Genomic DNA, 22298 nt, shown 5'->3' with positions numbered 1-22298 from the left:
CCGAATATTCGGCCGCAGAAAATATTCGGCAGAAAATATTCGGCAGAAAATATTCGGCAGAAAATGGCTAAAAATGCATTTTCGGCCTATTTGGTTTCGGCCCGAATAGGCAGAAAATATATCACCGAATAGTGTATGCAATTAATGCATTCAAAAGAGCTGAATAAATGTTTTATGGACCCATAATAGTGATTATTATTTAAGTTTTGCCATAACCATTTATTTTGCCATAAATCAGGTAGCTTTAAGGTAACAGCAATGGTAGGAAAAAAGATATATATAATATTAATCATATTCGGATATTCGGTTTTCGGCCAACTGTTTCCTATATTCGGTATTCGGTTTCTACCAAGAAACCCTTGCCCTTTCGGTGCATCCCTAGTTTTTATACGTTTTTTGTTCTACTGGCCAAAGATGCACATCCTTCACTCCTTCAGTCAAGCCACTTATTTTAATGTCCTTCTTTTGACTTCTGAGGTCAGAAGTGTGAGATTCCTGAGATTCCTCAGAACAGACCGCGTGGCACGGAACTTTACCACTTCTGCAAATAAAACATCTTTTTTAACGGCAGCTATTTGTTTTAGTGGATGTTTCTGTGTCATGGTGTATTCTTGGAACAAGCACGCAACCACCATGGTGTTGGGATGTGAGAGTCTTTAACCACCATGGTGTTGGGATGTGAGAGTCTTTTTCATCTCTTGTTGTGACCTCGGTCATTGTCATTTATTTTCTTTCATTTTTCCCCCCCGTTTTTCTAATTCTAACATTTTTTTCCCCTCAGTTTTGTGTGTTTGTTTAAACATATTTGATCCTGGTTTTAAAGGACCAGTGTTTGTTATTGCTAGTTATTGCTAGGAGTAGAAGTCGAAGAAAAACCCCACAAAAAAATATCTTATCTACAAGCTCGAAATACATTGCCATGACATGCGTTGTTAGATCTGCTATTTATGGTATCTTTGGGGGAAAAAACTACATTTAAGATTCTCCCCCCGGAAATGGATCTTATCTTTCGATCAACTTTCGCGCCTCTACACCTAAATGGTGCATTTATATAGCGCCTTTATCCAAGGCGCTTTACATAGATTGTGCATTACATTCACACACATTCATACACCGATGCCGGAGGAAACCATGCAAGGCACCAACCAGCACATCAGGAGCAATTAGGGGTTCAGTGTCTTGCTCAAGGACACTTCGACAGTAACTCTGGTGGAGCCCGGGTTCGAACTGGGAACCTTACGGTTACCATCCGGCTAGCCTGGAACTCACCTATGCTTTTTATGGCATAGTTTCTCCTGGCAGGATCCGCCGGGAGAAACTATGCGCAGCTGCTAGACATGAGACTAATTACTTAGAGCGACAGAGAGAGAAAGAGAGAGAGACGAGTGTGTGTGTGTTTACGTGTGTGTGTCAATTTAACAAAGGTGCAGACGATCAGAAATCAGCAGAGAGTGAGAGATGTTTGCACTACTCTATGCCGAATTGAAGTGGACTCGGACCCAGACTTTTCTTTCCCTCCCTGGAAATAAAAACATCTGGGTTTCCGAGGCTACCATCCGGCCACCCCTGAGCCACCGCCACCTACTGTACTTGTTTTGAGCTTTGTTGAGACTACTGTAAGCCAACGTCTGTGATCTGTTTCCACAGACTGCGCCACAGAGGGGGAATGTGCGTCGCGCTGTGGCGACTTCACGTTCGAGGGCAAAGACTTCCAGGTGAAGAGAGGCGACTACGCTCCTCTGATGGAGAAGGTCAGCCACTACCTCCAACAAGCACAGGTCAGTGGAGGAACAGGCCCATGGACCTTTGGAACCCAGTAACACAGTGGTTTGATTTCAATGCCCATTATGTATTCAGCTTTTGAGCCACGGACCACCATTTGATGAGATTTAGCCTCTCAAACCCAAAACTTAGAATACCGGTATGTTGTTATCGTTGGATGAGATTCTGTCCACAATTCCATGCTGTATTGATGTTGGTACCATTAGGAGAGAGAACAGGCAAATGTTTATCAAAATAACAATTCTTCTTTATTCTTTAATTGTGTAGACTTCTTGTAAATTAACTGAAGTAATGCAGATGTTTAACAATAATTTAACTCTTACCAACTCCATCATTTAGCTGGGGACCACCTGGAACCCCCTCGAGGACCACTGGTTGAAAACCACTGCATTAAGACTAAAATGTCTAAAACAGTTTTCTGAAATACGCGTGTTGTATATCAGTGGTGCTAGGCAGCAGTTTTATTTGATAAGACATGTATACATGTCGTTAGCATCAGAAGTGTTAAGAGGCAATGTAACGTCACTGTTCACGACCAAGACCGAAAGCGACGGATGCATGTGGTAACTTGTGGTAATTTGTGACGCCGTTCTGTGATTGGTCGACAGGCGCACGCCGCCAACGACAACCAGCGGCGGATGCTGGAGGAATACTGCCGCAGTTTCACCTTCGGCTCGGTCGACGCCCACAAGGAGGGCTCCCGCTACTGGATCAAAGACAAGGGACCAATCGTAGAGAGGTAACCTTTTTTGTAATTAACACGAGGCCCGCCACAAACGAGGAACACGAGGGTGTAAATTCAATTCAATTCAATTCAATTTTATTAAAGTGTCAAATCACAACAAGTTGTCTCAAGACACTTTACAACCAACAAAGATCCACCCAGAGCAAGCAATATTACGACAATGGTAACGAAAAACTCCCCTTTAGGAAGAAACGTCAGGCAGAACCCGACTCTAGGGTGGGCGGCCATCTGCCTCGACCGTGTCGGGGGAGAGGGGGGGGAGGGTAGAGGGGAATAGGAAGAAAGAATAGAAGAGAGATAGACAGGGTGGGCTCCATGGAGGGGCCTGGTCCACATCTGGTCCAGGTCGTGCACTGTGAGGCCGGTTCCACGGTCACACTTCTGGTGGGCTCCATGAAGTGGCCTGGTCCACGGTCACACTCGGCAGTCAGTTAGGGGTTAATATTAGAGGTCCACGGAACTGCGAAGTGGAGGACAAAAAGAGACTCCAGGGAAGGATTCCCCGGATGTTGGGTTAGTGGCAGGCCTTACTGGAGCCTATACAGTGTATATTACAAGAACTGCTGGGAGACTGCTGGGCTCCATGAAGTGGCCTGGTCCACGGCCTGGTCCACGGTCACACTCGGCAGTCAGTTGGGGGTTAATATTAGAGGTCCACGGAACTGCGAAGTGGAGGACAAAAAGAGACTCCGGGGAAGGAGTTGGATTAGTGGCAGGCCTTACTGGAGCCTATACGGTGTATATTACAAGCACTGCTGGGAGACAAACCCACACAAACAATGTACAATCATGGTATTTAGCAGACACACAGCACAGGTGCGGGGTTTGGTGGGAGGTTCCCCTTACTCAGTTCTCACCCTTATGACTTTATCGGGTGAGCGAGTACTGGAGACAAGTCTAGCTATAGGCTTTGTCATAGAGAAAGGTTTTCAACCTAGTCTTGAATGTGCAGAGCGTGTCAGCCCCACGGACCGAAGCCGGGAGAAGGTTCCACAGCTGAGGTGCCTGGGACCTAAACGCCCTGCCTCCTATTGTAACTTTTGATATTTTTGGGACAGTAAGCATATTTGCATACTGTAAACGCACTGTTGTTCTATTTGGTTTGTAGGGATCGATGAGTTCTTTGAGATATTGTGGTGCCTGACCATTGAGAGCTTTGTAGGTGAGGAGAAGAATTTTGAACTCTATTCTGTATTTAACCGGGAGCCAGTGTAGAGAGGCCAGTGAAGGAGTGATATGGTCTCTTCTTCTGGTACCTGTCAGCACACGCGCCGCAGCATTTTGAACTAGCTGTAGGCTTTTCAGAGACTTACTTGGGCAATAGCGAGTTGCAGTAGTCCAGCCTTGAGGTAACAAATGCGTGGACAAGTTTTTCTGCGTCATTTTTGGACAGGATGTGCCTAACCTTTGCAATATTACGCAGGTGAAAAAAGGCAGTCTTTGAGATTTGTTTGATGTGAGATTTGAAGGACATATCTTGATCAAAGATAACTCCCAGATTCTTTACAGTGGCCTTGGAGGCCAAGGTAATGCCATCTAGGGAAAAGTTCTCGTCGGCTAGTTTGTCTCTTAGGGGCTTAGGGCCAATAATGATAACTTCCGTTTTGTCAGAGTTGAGGAGTAGGTAATTACGGGTCATCCAACTCTTTATGTCTTTAAGACATGCTTGAAGTTTGACTAGTTGGTCCGTTTCGTTCGGTTTCATCGATAGATATAGTTGTGTCGTCCGCGTAACAGTGGAAATCTATAGAGTGTTCCCTGATGATGTTACCCAGAGGGAGCATATATAAAGAGAAAAGTATTGGTCCCAGCACAGAGCCTTGTGGAACTCCGTATTTGACCTTTTCACGTGTTGAGGATCCGTCATTGACATTAACAAACTGAAATCGGTCAGACAGATAGGACTCGAACCATTTCAGTGCGACATCCTTGATGCCAACCAGGTGCTCCAGTCTCTGTAGGAGAATGTGGTGGTCAATAGTGTCGAATGCAGCACTAAGGTCCAGCAACACCAGTACAGAGAGGAGGTTATTATCTGCTGCAGTCAGGAGGTAATTTGAAACTCTCAGCAATACCGTCTCAGTGCTATGGTTAGCTCTGAAGCCTGACTGAAAGCCTTCGAATATATTGTTGTTATGTAGAAAGTCACATAACTGTTTGGCGACTGCTTTCTCGAGGATTTTGGAGAGAAATGGAAGGTTTGATATGGGTCTATAGTTAGCTAGAATGACTGAGTCAAGAGTAGGCTTTTTGAGAAGAGGTTTGATTACAGCTACCTTAAAGGATTGTGGCACGTAGCCTGTCACCAGGGACATATTGATCATATTGAGCAGGGATGTACCAACCGGGGGCAGGACCTCTTTGAGTAATCTAGTTGGAACTGGATCCAGGGGATCCAGTTCCAACCTAGCCCTAGTACCCTAGCCCGTCAAACACGAGACTCTCGTGAACCAGGGTTTACATTCTTTAATCCAAGTTTTAATCGGATCGTATCGTAGGCTTCGTAGCTAATGTTGCTAACGCATCAACACAGACTGGGACACACTGGCCGTGGCCATTTTGAAGATGCACGTGTATCCACTTGCATTGTAAGCCCTGCTCTCAGAAACGACATTGAGGGGCAGTTTCTGTCCCAGACAAGCGTTTTCAACGGCCTGTAGCAGGCGCTGTGATACTCGCGGTCGGCTTTATCCACCATCGACCGAGAGAACAACGACAAACAAACATTCTTTGTTCTGTACTTATACATACAATTGTATAGTACAAAACACAGAAGTCCTTAAACCAGAAACCTAACGCTAACCTTAAACCCTAAGGTAAGTGGGGAACATAGAACCTGGGGAACATAGGGATGACCCCCCGGAAAAGATGCGCTGTGATTGGCCAGTAGTCACTTGAGTGGCAGCGTGACGTAGTGTGCCGTCCACTCTTCCGGCGTACCAGTGTAAATTCTTCCGCCCTCCCGTCAACACGCATGGCTCCAACGAACTGCAGCGGCCAATGAGGCATCTATCTATGGGAGGGATAGTGAGTGATCTATCTATGGGAGGGATAGTGAGTGATCTGTCTATGGGAGGGATAGTGAGGCATCTATCTATGGGAGGGATAGTGAGTGATCTGTCTATGGGAGGGATAGTGAGTGATCTGTCTATGGGAGGGATAGTGAGTGATCTATCTATGGGAGGGATAGTGAGTGATCTGTCTATGGGAGGGATAGTGAGTGATCTATCTATGGGAGGGATAGTGAGTGATCTATCTATGGGAGGGATAGTGAGTGATCTGTCTATGGGAGGGATAGTGAGTGATCTGTCTATGGGAGGGATAGTGAGTGATCTGTCTATGGGAGGGATAGTGAGTGATCTATCTATGGGAGGGATAGTGAGTGATCTGTCTATGGGAGGGATAGTGAGTGATCTGTCTATGGGAGGGATAGTGAGTGATCTATCTATGGGAGGGATAGTGAGTGATCTGTCTATGGGAGGGATAGTGAGTGATCTATCTATGGGAGGGATAGTGAGTGTATATCTATGGGAGGGATAGTGAGTGTATATCTATGGGAGGGATAGTGAGTGTATATCTATGGGAGGGATAGTGAGTGTATATCTATGGGAGGGATAGTGAGTGATCTATCTATGGGAGGGATAGTGAGTGATCTATCTATGGGAGGGATAGTGAGTGATCTATCTATGGGAGGGATAGTGAGTGTATATCGGTAGAAGGATGTTGAGGTTGGAAGTGCCAGGCAGGAGGCCTATTAGTTAGGTAAAATTAGCTTAACACCCTCCGCGCCATTGCCGACGATTAAAGTCAATTGAAGCTTAATTTTGATACTGGCGCTTAACGCCATTGCCGACGGCCTTCGGCAATTGAGCTTTTATAGCGCGTTCGATTGCTCGAGCCAAAATGCTACTCACGTTAGCCGGTTAGCTAGCTGTGTTGTTAGCACAAATCTTAGATCGCCATAAGCATCCATTCTATCCATTTCTTTCAATCGCCTGTAACTCCTATTCCTTGTCCCAGATGGCATTTTTGGTCAAAACAGCGTTTCTTTGACGGCACAGAGCTGACAATCTAGAGCTCTCCGGAGCTCCGGCCTGGATTCACATTGTAAACAAGGCCCACTCAGCTGTGTGAAAACTCCTAACGTAGGACTACCGGTTGTGGACCGGAAATGGCGGCTTTTCAAAATAAGAGCTCAAATTAAAAAAATGCTGGCGTGAATTAGATCCTAATTTTTCAATAAATGATAGCGGTCTAAGTGTTAAGTTGTGGCAAATCTGGGAAGAAAATGCTTACCACTAGCTTTCTTCACAGATGTGTTCATAAAGGTGTCTACTATCACAGAAAACTTTGTTCCAAGCCAACTCCCTTGGGAAACTTTGTGGGAGCCAATCAAAGTTGGGGTACCCAGAGGGCCTAGGCCAGGGTTCCCCAATTAATTTTCCTCAAGGGCCATATTTTGACTAGGGAACCAGGCTGGGGGCCGAGTCCGCACGCGCGAAAAATTAGGTTTTTTATTTTTTCATTAATCAATTAAAAATTGTTCTCAACCAGTGGTCCGGGGACCACCAGTGGTCCTTGAGGGTGTGCCCAGTTTGACATGCATAGGCTACTGACCCCCATTTAATGCCATTTATATCTGGGACACCCCCCCCCCCCCCAAACAAAACAAAAACATTTTTTGTATTGGAAATTCTTCCAGGGGCCACAAGGGGGCGCTCCGTGGGCCGCAAATGGCCCACGGGCCGCCTATTGGGGAACCCTGGCCTAGGCTAACAGCAGGACTAATATGAGCTTGTGAGGTGTGTAAATAGGGTTATACACACACACACACACCCAACACACAAACGGAAAAGAAAACAACTTAAACATCCATGTGCATAACATGGCATATTAGTTATTACTCATGTCTGGGACATACAAAAGCAGCCAATTTATGGCCAGGGAGTCATTTTTACTGAAAGGTAATGGCTGGAACGGATTCAGCACCCCATAAAACCCCTATTTACACACACCACAAGCTCATATTAGCTAATTTTAAAATGTCCTGCTGTTAGCCTAGGCCTTCTGGGTACCCCAACTTTGATTGGCTCCCACAAAGTTTCCCAAGGGAGTTGGCTTGGAACACATTTTGATAGACACCTTTACAAGTAAGACGCGCGAACGCGGGAAGCGAACGCAGCTCGTAAATTGCAAAAACAACAATTAGAATAAATTACGTAATTTTGTAAGGTTTTTTTTAAGTTCTCTTTTTTTGTGTTTAGGTTTTTTTCTTAAGTTAAGTTTTTTTAAAGTTTTTCTTTCCTTTTAAAGTTTTTACTTTTTAAGTTTTTTTAAGTTAAGTTTTTTTTAAGTTTTTCTTTCCTTTTAAAGTTTTTCCTTTTTAAGTTTTTTTTTAAGTTAAGTTTTTTTAAGTTTTTCTTTCCTTTTAAAGTTTTTCCTTTTTAAGTTTTTTTTTTAAGTTAAGTTTTTTTTTTAAGTTAAGTTTTTTTTAAGTTTTTCTTTCCTTTTAAAGTTTTTCGTTTAAGTTTTTTTTTTAAGTTAAGTTTTTTTTAAGTTAAGTTTTTTGTGTGTGTGCGTTTTTCCTTTTTAAGTTTTTTTTTTAAGTTAAGTTTTTTTTTAAGTTAAGTTTTGTGTGTGTGTGTGCGTTTTTCCTTTTACGTTTTTTTTTTAAGTTAAGTTTTTTTTTAAGTTAAGTTTTTGTTTAAGTTAAGTTTTTTGTGCGTGCGTGCGTGCGTGCGTGCGTGCGTGCGTGCGTGTGTGTGTGTGTGCGTGCATGTGTGTGTGTGTGTGTGTTTTTGTGTGTGATACAGCTGCGCCCTCTGGTGGTGGGCGGGTGGTGTTACAGCGTGACACACACACAGACACACACACAGACACACACACACACAGACGTGATCTGCTGGGTCTCATAGTAAATGCTCACTGCGTTCGCAATGAACACATCTGTGAAGAAAGCTAGTGGTAAGCATTTACTTTTCAGATTTGCCACAACTTACGCTAATTTTACCCAACTATAGAGGAAGACCAAAGAAGAGTTATGGATGTAGTGAAAGAGGACATGAAGTTAGTTGGTGTGAGAGAAGAGGAGGCAGAGGACAGGGTGAGATGGAGGCAGATGATTGGCTGAGGAGACAGAGGATGGGGTGAGATGAAGGCAGATGATTGGCTGAGGAGACAGAGGACGGGGTGAGATGGAGGCAGATGATTGGCTGTGGCGACCAACCCCTCAAGGGAAAAGCCCAAAGTAAAAGAAGATGGGGGTGTGTAACACTTTACACACTGTAACTGACAGAACATAAGTCATATAGCCATGACTTATGTTCTGTCAGTGTTTCAGTAGCCATGTTTTAACCCCCACACGAGAGTTCTAAATGTGGATGGTCTTGGAAACATAATGTATAATTATCCACACACTGCTGCTTACTGTCGACAACATGTCCTACTATGTGGATCAAACGTTCTGATCTATTGATGATAAAGAAAGACTTCTCTCTCTTTTTGCGATCTTCTATCTTCTAATGTGTTCTCTTCTCTCCTCCTCCCTCTGTTCTTCTCAGCTACATAGGTTTCATAGAGAGCTACAGGGACCCGTTTGGCTCCAGAGGAGAGTTTGAAGGTAACTTCTCTCTCACACACAATCTTTGGGAACGATAATATTAAGTCTTTTTTCCACTCTAAACACCAGTTAGGACCTTTTATGATGCAGGCAAATTCCATCAATAATAAACTGCTAATTACATTTTATCTGCAAATATATTTGGTGATAGATGTTTGCATGCAAAATAAAATCACACTCGTGTGAAGTGAGGGGCGCTTTACCTACCCTTATCATCTTAGATCATCGCGATAACATGACATCATATGCCGATTTGCTCAGTGACAGACAAATCAAACATTAAACTCTGTTCATTGTCAATGGCGTTTTTAACCCATTTTGGGCGGGAACCCCTTTTGGTGTTAGCATTATGTTATGCTTTAGCTATTGAAAAATAGCAGATCTACAAGCTCGTAGCGCGCCACCGAGTGGCGCGCTACGAGCTTGTAGGTCTGCGAAGAACGACTGACATAGAAACATAGCTTTTTCAGAAAACTGTCAGGATGTAGAAGACATTTTTAGAATCTGATCTCAGGTCAAAATGGGTTAATGTTTGTCTAGACAAGACAAACATTAAAAAATAGATTGAATTTCCTTCTGCATACTTTTACTAAGTATGGATGTCATGTAGGATTGAAAATGTTAAATCTGCTCTCACACAGCCAGAGGATCAGAGCTCTCTTCTGGCGACATCTACATTTAAACATACTGTATATTAGGCTAGATTCTAGCCGCTAGAATATTGTAGAAAGAAACGCCATAATAAAGTCCTCGTTAAAGTCTTTGCATTCGCTCTGAAATGCGGGTCTTTTCGAATAGTTTTCCGCTCGGGTTCGTCCTGTCCGTTGAATTTAAATGTCACCAGATGAGTGGGCGGAGATCTGGTGAGGCTTTATCGGAGTCCACCCCAGATTAGATGGATTGGGTAGGAGTTGTTCTCTTTGAATGAGTTCTTTTGAAGTCGAGTAGAAAGTTGAAACACATGTTGGTGAACTGTGAATGGTGAAAGTACAGACAGAGGGCACTGGCCATTGTGTTCCTGAACTGTTATGTATCAGCTAGTGTTTTTATGTGGATGCATGCATCCTACATCATTTCACTAGTAACCCATTTTGACCTGAGATCAGATTCTAAAAATGTCTTCTACATCCTGACAGTTTTCTGAAAAAGCTATGTTTCTATGTCAGTCGTTCTTCGATTTTTCAAAAATAGCAGACCTACAAGCTCGTAGCGCGCCACTCGGTGGCGCGCTATGAGCTTGTAGATCTGCTATTTTTCAATAGCTAAAGCATAACATAATGCTAACACCAAAAGGGGTTCCCGCCCAAAATGGGTTAATAGTGTGCCTTGTTTTAAACTCTTTTTCATATCATGGTCCATTATTTATTCGTCCTTTGAGCCACGGACGACCATTTGATGAGATTTAGCCTCTTGGACCAAAATACTTTTAAAATGTTGTCATCCTTGGATAAGATTTTGTCCAGAATGTTGGTACTTTTTAGGGGAGAGAACATGCAAACGTTGATCAAAATACATTCTCTAGTTCTGTAGACTTCTTGTAAATTAAGTAATGCAGACAATAATTATTGAACCCTTGAGAGCGTAACAGGAAACCAAATTCATTTTTCACTCCAGAGTTAAAGATCTATAAGGGTCCATTTGGTTACCAACTCCCATCGTTTAGCTGGGGAATCTCCTCAAGGACCACTGGTTGAGAACCACCGTTTTAGATCATAGTACCTCCTTTATAATATTAAGGTTTTTGTAGAGCTAGACGGATACATCGATCTGGCCCATAATATATCAGCCATTATTTGAATTATTTGGTCGACATCAGTAATATTGGCAATTATGCAGCCAATGTGTCCCGATTTTTGTTTGGTTGCTTGATTGAATACTTTATTAACAGTTGGCAGAAAAAAGCACAGGAATGTACCGTTCAGTACCAGGTCTGCTAAGAGGATTTAACCCATTCTGGACGGGAACCCCTTTTTATACTTTAGCTATTGAAAAATAGCAGATCGCTGCGCTACGAGCTTGTAGATCTGCTATTTTTGAAAAACCGTGAAAACTTTCGCAAATCTTTGAATATAATCTTTCACAGCTAACGATTTTAACTCAAATCTTTGCTTCTGGGGGGCCCCTGGAACAACATTTATTTATTATTATATATTTATATTATTTTGAGATGGGGGTCTGCGGCCAAATATATATCCTTCTGGGGGTCATTTTACATTAAAAAGGTTGAGAACCACTGACATAGAAACATAGGTTTTTCAGAAAACTTTTAGGATTTAGAAGACTTTTTTTTTTAAATCGGACTCGGGTCTAAATGGGTTAAGACCAAGAAAGCCTATTGGCGTGCTTCCATTGGGCTGCTTCGTATGTTGGTACTTTTGTTCCTTTGTATCACTTTCAACCTGGCGTCCATCATGTTTTGCATGTCTTTATAGCTGACGATGTTTGAAACGGGGCTAAAGTAGTAAAATAATATAACCCATTTTGGGCGGGAACCCCTTTTGGTGTTAGCATTATGTTATGCTTTAGCTATTGAAAAATATCAGATCTACAAGCTCGTAGCGCGCCACTCGGTGGAGCTTGTAGGTCTGCTATTTTTGAAAAATCGAAGAACGACTGACATAGAAACATAGCTTTTTCAGAAAACTGTCAGGATTTAGAAGACATTTATAGAATCGTTCCCAGGTCAAAATGGGATAATATAACGTTCAGTTCATGTTTTTCCATAAATGTGGTCTGCATTGGGCTCCCAACCAACCGTGAGGAAACCGATCTCCTGCCGAACAGCGGTTTTATCATAAGCTGTCATAAGATATGTTATTATTTTTACCAAATGGGAGCATTGGCCGTGCTGATCAGACAGGCCTGCTGTCGTGTTTCTATGAGATGCCGTGTTAATGGCACATTGTGGCGCATCGCCAGTCGCCACGGAAAATGAGTCAACCCGAGGGACGAGTCACATCATGCTGAAAACAGCTCAGTGCACTGCAAACACTCAGAACTATTACAACAGCAGAACCACTAAATCCAATATCCCCACCGTGGTGCCGCCATGCAGGCTTCGTGGCGGTGGTGAACAAGGCCATGAGCGAGCGCTTCGCCAAGCTGGTCAGCTCCGCCGAGGTGCTGCTCCCCCAGCTGCCCTGGCCCCGAGACTACGAGAAGGACACCTTCCTCAAGCCGGACTTCACCTCGCTGGACGTGCTCACCTTCGCGGGCAGCGGGATTCCTGCTGGCATCAACATCCCCAACTGTACGTATTATTCATCGCACCACCACCACCGTCTGGGTGCTCAATCTTCTGTTTTTTCGTAGCCTTTGTCCTCTGCTGTGTCTGAGATAACCGTGTGTGTGTGTGTGTGTGTGTGTGTGTGTGTGTGTGTGTGTGTGCGCGTGTGTGTGTGTAGACGATGACATCAGACAGTCGGAGGGCTTTAAGAATGTGTCTCTTGGCAACGTGCTGGCTGTGGCCTACGCCACACAGAAGGACAAACTGACTTTCTTGGAGGAGGACGACAAGGTCTGTTGTGCACGCACACACACACACACACACACACACACACACACACACACACACACTGCTTTCAGTCCCCACATTATGTCTCATAGAAATGGTTACCGCCAGTCGCACACCAACTCAAATGACTCCTGTGTGTGTGTGTCTCTCTCTCTCTCTCTCTCTCTCTCTCTCTCAGGACGTGTATATCCAGTGGAAAGGCCCATCCTTTGAGGTGCAGGTCGGTCTCCATGAGCTGCTGGGTCATGGCAGTGGGAAACTGTTTGTGAAGGTCAGTCACTGGGTCATGGCAGTGGGAAACTGTTTGTGAAGGTCAGTCACTGGGTCATGGCAGTGGTAAACTGTTTGTGAAGGTCAGTCCCTGGGTCATGGCAGTGGGAAACTGTTTGTGAAGGTCAGTCCCTGGGTCATGGCAGTGGGAAACTGTTTGTGAAGGTCAGTCCCTGGGTCATGGCAGTGGGAAACTGTTTGTGAAGGTCAGTCCCTGGGTCATGGCAGTGGGAAACTGTTTGTGAAGGTCAGTCACTGGGTCATGGCAGTGGGAAACTGTTTGTGAAGGTCAGTCCCTGGGTCATGGCAGTGGGAAACTGTTTGTGAAGGTCAGTCCCTGGGTCATGGCAGTGGGAAACTGTTTGAAGGTCAGTCACTGGGTCATGGCAGTGGGAAACTGTTTGTGAAGGTCAGTCCCTGGGTCATGGCAGTGGGAAACTGTTTGAAGGTCAGTCACTGGGTCATGGCAGTGGGAAACTGTTTGTGAAGGTCAGTCCCTGGGTCATGGCAGTGGGAAACTGTTTGAAGGTCAGTCACTGGGTCATGGCAGTGGGAAACTGTTTGTGAAGGTCAGTCACTGGGTCATGGCAGTGGGAAACTGTTTGTGAAGGTCAGCCACTGGGTCATGGCAGTGGGAAACTGTTTGAAGGTCAGTCACTGGGTCATGGCAGTGGGAAACTGTTTGTGAAGGTCAGTCACTGGGTCATGGCAGTGGGAAACTGTTTGTGAAGGTCAGTCACTGGGTCATGGCAGTGGGAAACTGTTTGAAGGTCAGTCACTGGGTCATGGCAGTGGGAAACTGTTTGTGAAGGTCAGTCACTGGGTCATGGCAGTGGGAAACTGTTTGTGAAGGTCAGTCACTGGGTCATGGCAGTGGGAAACTGTTTGAAGGTCAGTCACTGGGTCATGGCAGTGGGAAACTGTTTGTGAAGGTCAGTCACTGGGTCATGGCAGTGGGAAACTGTTTGTGAAGGTCAGTCCCTGGGTCATGGCAGTGGTAAACTGTTTGTGAAGGTCAGTCACTGGGTCATGGCAGTGGGAAACTGTTTGAAGGTCAGTCACTGGGTCATGGCAGTGGGAAACTGTTTGTGAAGGTCAGTCCCTGGGTCATGGCAGTGGGAAACTGTTTGTGAAGGTCAGTCACTGGGTCATGGCAGTGGTAAACTGTTTGTGAAGGTCAGTCCCTGGGTCATGGCAGTGGTAAACTGTTTGTGAAGGTCAGTCACTGGGTCATGGCAGTGGTAAACTGTTTGTGAAGGTCAGTCACTGGGTCATGGCAGTGGTAAACTGTTTGTGAAGGTCAGCCACTGGGTCATGGCAGTGGTAAACTGTTTGTGAAGGTCAGCCACTGGGTCATGGCAGTGGTAAACTGTTTGTGAAGGTCAGTCACTGGGTCATGGCAGTGGTAAACTGTTTGTGAAGGTCAGTCACGGTCTCACAATACACCTCACTAAGAGTGCGTGATTTCTTTCTACGTCCGTGATTAGACATGGTAACGCCCGCCTGCCTCTGAGGTGGTGGAAAGCCTGGGTGAGGCGAGGTTACATGCTGGATAGTCTGCCGCGAGGTTTTCTTTTCGCAGATAAGTAAGCATGGGATGGGACCGAGGCTACGAGGTTACTAAATAAATAATACAAGTACGATATAATACAAGAGAATGACAGCTTGGCACTCGTGACAGTAACTTTTATTTTTTGTAGAAGAGGCAAACTAATATTGTTTATGCCGCTGGCCTGTTTATTTTATGTGTAAACTTGAAACATTATTGTACTGTAAAAAGGTCTCTTTTCCCTTGATCTTTATCTTTTTAGTATTAGTACTATTAGACAGCCAAATCAAATCAGTTGTTCAATCAATTATTCAATCAAAGCAAACGGCACAAACAATATTGGTTTGCCTCTTCTACAAAAATTAAAGTTACAAGTTACTGTCGCGTGTTGCCATTCTCTTGTACTTGTATTATTTCCCACCACGGAGAACCCTTGCATCTCGGAGGACAGGCAAGACGGGCAGTGTCGGTAGGCCAATCAGAAGCAGGCGGGCGTTACCATGTCTAATCACGGACGTAGAAAGAAATCACGCCACTAAGAGTTGCATTTCATTGAACAGATGCACCTGTTTGCACCCGTTTCCTGCTATTTTCCTGTGCTTTAGAATTTTCACTTTATTGCCTTATCAAGTGATGGTGATGTATTCACACAGCTTACCTGTATACAGGTATATTGTATGACTTATCTGTCTCTCTGTGGCTGTTTTGTTTAATTATTCCTCTTATTACTACCATTTTACCTATATTCTTATTTTCTTGCCTGTAATGAATTGTGTTGTATGTGAATGCAACAATAAGCACTTTAAACCAATAAGAACTCTCAGTATTATTGGAATAACTGAAATCTGTGAAAGGATGAACCAACAAGTTTGTGTACAATGTTCGACACATCAGTGAAATAGATAAAAAAAACAAGCTTTTCTCTTTTGAGTTGATGTTGTGATGAACATGGTAAGCTCTCACGAGAGTGTACGCTAACAGGTTCGTCCTCTCCGTCTCTTCTGTTTAGGACGACAAGGGCAAGTTCAACTTTGATGAGACGAAGGTTACCAACCCAGAGACTGGAAAACTGGTCAGTGTGTGTGTGTGTGTGTGTGTGTGTGGGACCTCTCTAGTAGCAAAGATTTTAGTTAAAAATAGCAGACCTACAAGCTCATAGCACGGCACTCGGTGCCGCGCTATGAGGTTGTAGATCTTCTATTTTTCAATAGCTAAAGTTTAACAATGCTTAAAACACCAACAGGGGTTCCCGCCCAAAATGGCTTAATGGGCCTCTGATCAGGCGTCCTACATTATCTATGATAATGAATATCATAGAAGTCCGACATCCACATTTGAGTCATGCTGTTCCCATGATGTGGGTCCAGAAGGCTCATAAATATGTCTTATCTTTGTACTGCAGGTGTCCACCTGGTACAAAGGCAGCGAGACGTGGGACAGCAAATTCTCCACCATCGCCTCCACCTACGAAGAATGCCGTGCAGAGTGTGTGGGCCTGTACCTGTGTCTGAACAAGGAGGTGCTCGGGTAAGAATGCCGTGCAGAGTGTGTGGGCCTGTACCTGTGTCTGAACAAGGAGGTGCTCGGGTAAGAATGCCGTGCAGAGTGTGTGGGCCTGTACCTGTGTCTGAACAAGGAGGTGCTCGGGTAAGAGTGCCGTGCAGAGTGTGTGGGCCTGTACCTGTGTCTGAACAAGGAGGTGCTCGGGTAAGAATGCCGTGCAGAGTGTGTGGGCCTGTACCTGTGTCTGAACAAGGAGGTGCTCGGGTAAGAATGCCGTGCAGAGTGTGTGGGCCTGTACCTGTGTCTGAACAAGGAGGTGCTCGGGTAAGAATGCCGTGCAGAGTGTGTGGGCCTGTACCTGTGTCTGAACAAGGAGGTGCTCGGGTAAGAATGCCGTGCAGAGTGTGTGGGCCTGTACCTGTGTCTGAACAAGGAGGTGCTCGGGTAAGAATGCCGTGCAGAGTGTGGGCCTGTACGTGTGTCTGAACAAGGAGGTGCTCGGCTATATGCAGAGTGTGTGGGCCTGTACCTGTGTCTGAACAAGGAGGTGCTCGGGTAAGAATGCCGTGCAGAGTGTGTGGGCCTGTACCTGTGTCTGAACAAGGAGGTGCTCGGGTAAGAATGCCGTGCAGAGTGTGTGGGCCTGTACCTGTGTCTGAACAAGGAGGTGCTCGGGTACGTCCGCAGGCTTTTCTGCCTTTATTGATAAATATCAAGTGAAGATAGAAAGATAGAAAGAGGGAGAGAGAGAGAAGGGGAGCAAAGGTCGTCATGAACGTCATTGACGTCATGTATGTGGAGGCTGCTGGTCTTGGGCCCCCTTGAAGAATTTGTAAGTACAAGTTAGCCCCCCTGAGCTAACCTCAAACTTTTGGTGGGGGAGCGGCGGGCGGGCCCCCCTGACAATTATAAGAACTCTAGCGAGCTTGTAGGTCTGCTATTTTGAAAAAATCATGAAAATGTGGCACAAATTTGGAATATATATTCTTTCAGAGCGAATGTTTTTAACTCAAATCATTGCCTCTGGGGGGGGGGGGGGGGAGTCCCTGGAACAACATATTTTCAGATGGGGGGTCAGCGGCCAAATCCAGATATTTTTGGTCTAAATGGGTTCATGTTATTTTGCTCCAGTCTCAATTGTTTGCTCTCATTCTTCTTTCCTCTGTTACTGTATTCCTGTTTTACCCCATCTTATATATATCTCTCTCTCTCCATCTTCACCCCCCTCCCTCATCTCTGTGAAGGATTTCTGTGTATTCTCCTGTCCAGCGTTATGTATGTAGTCAGTATGTAGGTGTTATTGTCTCCAGTGTCCATCTGGGTTCTAGCGTGGCGCCAGGCCTAATGATGAATGACGTGTGTAGGGTTCCACTTTTATGGGGCGGGGGGGGGGGGGGGGGGGGGGCTGGGTCGTTGACTTCCCACCTTCTGGTCATTCGTTTTTATGGCATTGGGGATGTGTTTTATCACTGCTTCTGGTCAGGCTAAATTAAATTCTGATACATGCATTTTCTTTTGCGATAATGTAGAATGTCTCAATATGTTTGATATGTATTTATTTATTTATCAAATTTAATATCTTTCAATTTTATTAATGTGTGTTTTTGTCAATGAAATTAACGCCCCTATTTTGGGCATATGTTCAAACATTTTAAAATGCACCCCTCCCCACAATTACAGCTTAAAAGCTAACGCATCGTTAAGCGATGCTTTGTGAGCTTGTAGATTGTCTATCTTTGCACAAAGAAGAATATAGGGTTGAAGCTGTTGAGCAAATGATCATTTTCCTTTACAAATCGAACCCTGGACTTGTGAGTGACTGTGTGTGTGTTCTCCAGAATTTTCGGGTACGAGGGCCAGGATGCAGAGGATGTGGTGTATGTCAACTGGCTGAACATGGTCAGAGCTGGACTACTGGGCCTGGAGTTCTACACAACAGACAGCCAGAGCTGGAGACAGGTAATCCTGTCTGTCTCTCTCTCTCTCTCTCTGTGTCTCTCTCTCGCTGTCTGTCTCTCTATGTCTCCGTCTATCTCCAAAATCGAATAAACAACGGTGACATTTGCACTGAAAACGACATTAACATTTTGTCATGAAAGAAAAACGATCTGTCGGTCTCTCCGACGTTTTCTCCCGCTCTCCCAGTCCTGTTCCGTGTCTCTCACGCACGCTCTCACTATCCTGATTTGGGATGGTATGCAGCTTGGGTTTCTCTACGACTGTATCGCTGCTCTTTTTAAACGCAGTAGTCGTATTCTATCCCACTTCACTTAATCGCTCTCTCGCGGCCGCTCCTCACTTGGGCCATTTCACAACATGTCATAACCACGAATAATCGCCTTCATTAATATCCAGCTGTTGAGAGCGTGACAGCGTTACAAAGTGCTTTCCAAACAGCCGTGACACACGGCCTAAACTCAGTGTATTTATTGCATTGGGACGGTCCCAGCTTACACTCTGGTGATTTTGTTTTGCTTCGTAATAGCGTGAGTGCATAAGTCTGTCATGCTGTGTTTATACGACTCATGGAATATGCATTAGATTCAGATTGTATTGAAGGGATAGCCCCTTGAGATGCAGCATCTCATTTTAGAGGGGGTCCCGTAACATACAAACAAGATACATACATACATACATACATGCATACATACATGCATACATACATGCATACATACATGCATACATGCATACATGCATACATGCATACATGCATACATGCATACATGCATACATACATGCATGCATACATACATGCATGCATACATGCATGCATGCATACATGCATACAGACAATATACAAATACATACATAAATACACAGACAGCTTGCTCAGCCTCTCCCACCCACCCCACCAACCATCAGCTGTTAAGCAACAGAGGAATGAAAGTGCAAATACATCAGTGAATGTGTTACAACTGGTACTTTAAAAGCATAAACAAGGTGAATCAAGATGTAAATGAAGGGAAGTCCTAAAGCAACTGAAGGAGGAAATGGATCTAAGAGATGGAGGAAGATTATAGGGCTTTATAACAGAAAGACCTCCGTTTATGTTGTCTGTCTGTCTGTGTGTGTGGTTCTGGTTCTCAGGCCCACATGCAGGCCCGCTTTGTGATCCTGCGGGTGCTGCTGGAGGCCGGCGAGGGCCTGGTGAAGCTGGAGGAGGTGACGGGGCAGGACGGCCGGACGGACGCTAGGATCACCCTGGACCGCAGCAAGATCCACACCGTGGGCAAGGACGCCATCCGCAGGTTCCTCTGCAAACTGCAGGTGCGTCTTATTAAGGACAATATCACTCTGGAATACACTGGTTCCCAAACGTTTTCATGTCAAGGACCCCCCAAATTGACACTAATTAGCCCACGGACCCCCATTTGAAATGAAATGCCAGGGCCCCCCCATAAGAGAAGATTTTTACGGCTCTAGCAGTGATTCTCAACCCGTTTTATTCCAAATACCCCCACAGACATGCATTAGTTTACAGGCCCCCATTTTTATGACATTTCTATCTCTGAGACCCCAATTTATATTGTAAAATCAATGTTATTTTAACCAAATGGACCCTTATGGGTCTGTAACTCTGAGCGTGTACAAATGGAACCAAATGGACCCATCGGGGTCCGTATGGTTCCATTTGTACACTCTCAGAGTTACAGACCCATTAAGGGTCCGTTTGGTTCCATTTGTACACTCAGAGTTACAGACCCATAAGGGTCCATTTGGTTCCATTTGTACACTCTCAGAGTTACAGACCCATAAGGGTCCATTTGGTTCCATTTGTACACTCAGAGTTACAGACCCATTAAGGGTCCATTTGGTTCCATTTGTACACTCTCAGAGTTACAGACCCATTAAGGGTCCATTTGGTTCCTAACTATCATTTAGCTGGGGACCCCCTGGAACTCCCTCAATACATGACAGGCTTTTGAGGGCACGTCCCTCCCAGTTAACACTTTTCTAGCTTTAGATATTTTTTTGCATCTTTCATGATTTATTTTAGAGTTTGTCTACATGAATGGATGTGTTCAATCCTATTAACCACAGGATCCTTGCAGTGATATTCTGAGGTGAACATGTGGCGAAGATTGCAGATCTTGCTCTATGTTGTGAGCTTGTACGTCGGCTATTTTTGGAAAAGAGATTCTTTTTTATAAAAGAAAAACATGTGAGGGGGCTTAATATTAGTCTGTGGGGGACTCCAGTCAATGGAATGTATAGAGCGTCGCAGTCCCGCCTCCTACCCTGGACCAGGAAATGAAACCCAATGCATTATTCTCATAGACATTTCTTAAAGTATTTATTTAAAGACGGTTACGCCGCGGACAAAGCCAACTCGAGTCGTGACAACTCATGACAACACAAACAATATTTTGGACCAAACAAATAATTAGAAAGAAGAAAAAAACGGCAGGTTACAACACTTTTTTTGTTGTTTTTCTTCTTTGTAATTATTTGTTTGATCCAAAATATTGTTTGTGTTGTCATGAGTTGTCACGACTCGAGTTGGCTTTGTCCGCGGCGTAACCGTCTTTAAATAAATACTTTAAGAAATGTCTATGAGAATAATGCATTGGGTTTCATTTCCTGGTCCAGGGTAGGAGGCGGGACTGCGACGCTCTATAGGGTCAAGTGGTTAACAAATGCATATAAATATGTCTTGTATGTGAAAGTGTACGGCAGAATTTACATGGCTTATTACTGCTCACAATGGAACATTAGATTTGTAAGCGGTAAAAAAAATGCAGAGTTGAGCAGATATCATATTCCACTTTTTCCTTCACCGTGTCATTTCAAAATGATACCCTTCGTTGCCAAAACCAACCGAGAATCACATTCTTGGTTAGTTCTGCAATATATTATAGAGCTCTGAGACGTTGTTTATTGTTTGGAGGACTAACTGTTAACCCTTTTAGGCCTGACCTCAAAATAAAAATAAAATCTTCTAAATCCTCCAGTTTTCTGAAATAAATATTTTCATGATTTTTCAAAAATAGCAGACCTACAAGCTCGTAGCGCGCCACTCGGTGGCGCGCTATGAGCTTGTAGATCTGCTATTTTTCAATAGCTAAATTATAACATAATGTTTAAAACACCAAAAGGGGTTCCCGCCCAAAATGGGTTAACTGATTGAAAACACGTGTAGGACTGAAACGTGTTTACACTATCTCCATGTTCCACGTCTTCACCTCAGGGACTGAAACATGTCTACACTATCTCCATGTTCCACGTCTTCATCTCAGGGACTGAAACATGTCTACACTATCTCCATGTTCCACGTCTTCACCTCAGGGACTGAAACATGTCTACACTATCTCCATGTTCCACGTCTTCACCTCAGGGACTGAAACATGTCTACACTATCTCCATGTTCCACGTCTTCACCTCAGGGACTGAAACATGTCTACACTATCTCCATGTTCCACGTCTTCACCTCAGGGACTGAAACATGTCTACACTATCTCCATGTTCCACGTCTTCACCTCAGGGACTGAAACATGTCTACACTATCTCCATGTTCCACGTCTTCACCTCAGGGACTGAAACGTGTTTACACTATCTCCATGTTCCACGTCTTCACCTCAGGGACTGAAACATGTCTACACTATCTCCATGTTCCACGTCTTCACCTCAGGGACTGAAACATGTCTACACTATCTCCATGTTCCACGTCTTCACCTCAGGGACTGAAACATGTCTACACTATCTCCATGTTCCACGTCTTCACCTCAGGGACTGAAACATGTCTACACTATCTCCATGTTCCACGTCTTCACCTCAGGGACTGAAACATGTCTACACTATCTCCATGTTCCACGTCTTCACCTCAGTGACTGAAACATGTCTACACTATCTCCATGTTCCATGTCTTCACCTCAGGGACTGAAACATGTCTACACTATCTCCATGTTCCATGTCTTCACCTCAGGGACTGAAACATGTGTACACTATCTCCATGTTCCACGTCTTCACCTCAGGGACTGAAACATGTCTACACTATCTCCATGTTCCACGTCTTCATCTCAGGGACTGAAACATGTCTACACTATCTCCATGTTCCACGTCTTCATCTCAGGGACTGAAACATGTCTACACTATCTCCATGTTCCACGTCTTCACCTCAGGGACTGAAACATGTGTACACTATCTCCATGTTCCACGTCTTCACCTCAGGGACTGAAACATGTCTACACTATCTCCATGTTCCACGTCTTCACCTCAGGGACTGAAACATGTCTACACTATCTCCATGTTCCACGTCTTCATCTCAGGGACTGAAACATGTCTACACTATCTCCATGTTCCACGTCTTCACCTCAGG

The 22298-nt window shown here is 44.5% G+C and overlaps 1 protein-coding gene across 2 annotated transcripts in view; it reads left to right on the top strand.

The window, feature by feature from the left end:
* dpp3 (dipeptidyl-peptidase 3) overlaps nt 1–22298 on the top strand; it is a 42860-nt gene that overhangs the window by 13467 nt on the left and 7095 nt on the right. For both annotated transcript variants that reach the window (XM_079507731.1, XM_079507732.1), the window contains exons 8-17: nt 1648–1778; nt 2391–2521; nt 9088–9146; nt 12202–12396; nt 12551–12663; nt 12839–12931; nt 15489–15551; nt 15882–16006; nt 17821–17941; nt 19070–19249. In XM_079507731.1, coding sequence (XP_079363857.1) covers nt 1648–1778; nt 2391–2521; nt 9088–9146; nt 12202–12396; nt 12551–12663; nt 12839–12931; nt 15489–15551; nt 15882–16006; nt 17821–17941; nt 19070–19249 — 1211 coding nt within the window. The remainder of the gene's footprint in view (nt 1–1647; nt 1779–2390; nt 2522–9087; nt 9147–12201; nt 12397–12550; nt 12664–12838; nt 12932–15488; nt 15552–15881; nt 16007–17820; nt 17942–19069; nt 19250–22298) is intronic.

This window comes from Electrona antarctica (genome assembly GCF_951216825.1).
Source record: "Electrona antarctica genome assembly, chromosome: 8".
Classification (NCBI taxonomy): domain Eukaryota; kingdom Metazoa; phylum Chordata; class Actinopteri; order Myctophiformes; family Myctophidae; genus Electrona; species Electrona antarctica.
This window is presented reverse-complemented; position numbering and strand designations above follow the sequence as displayed.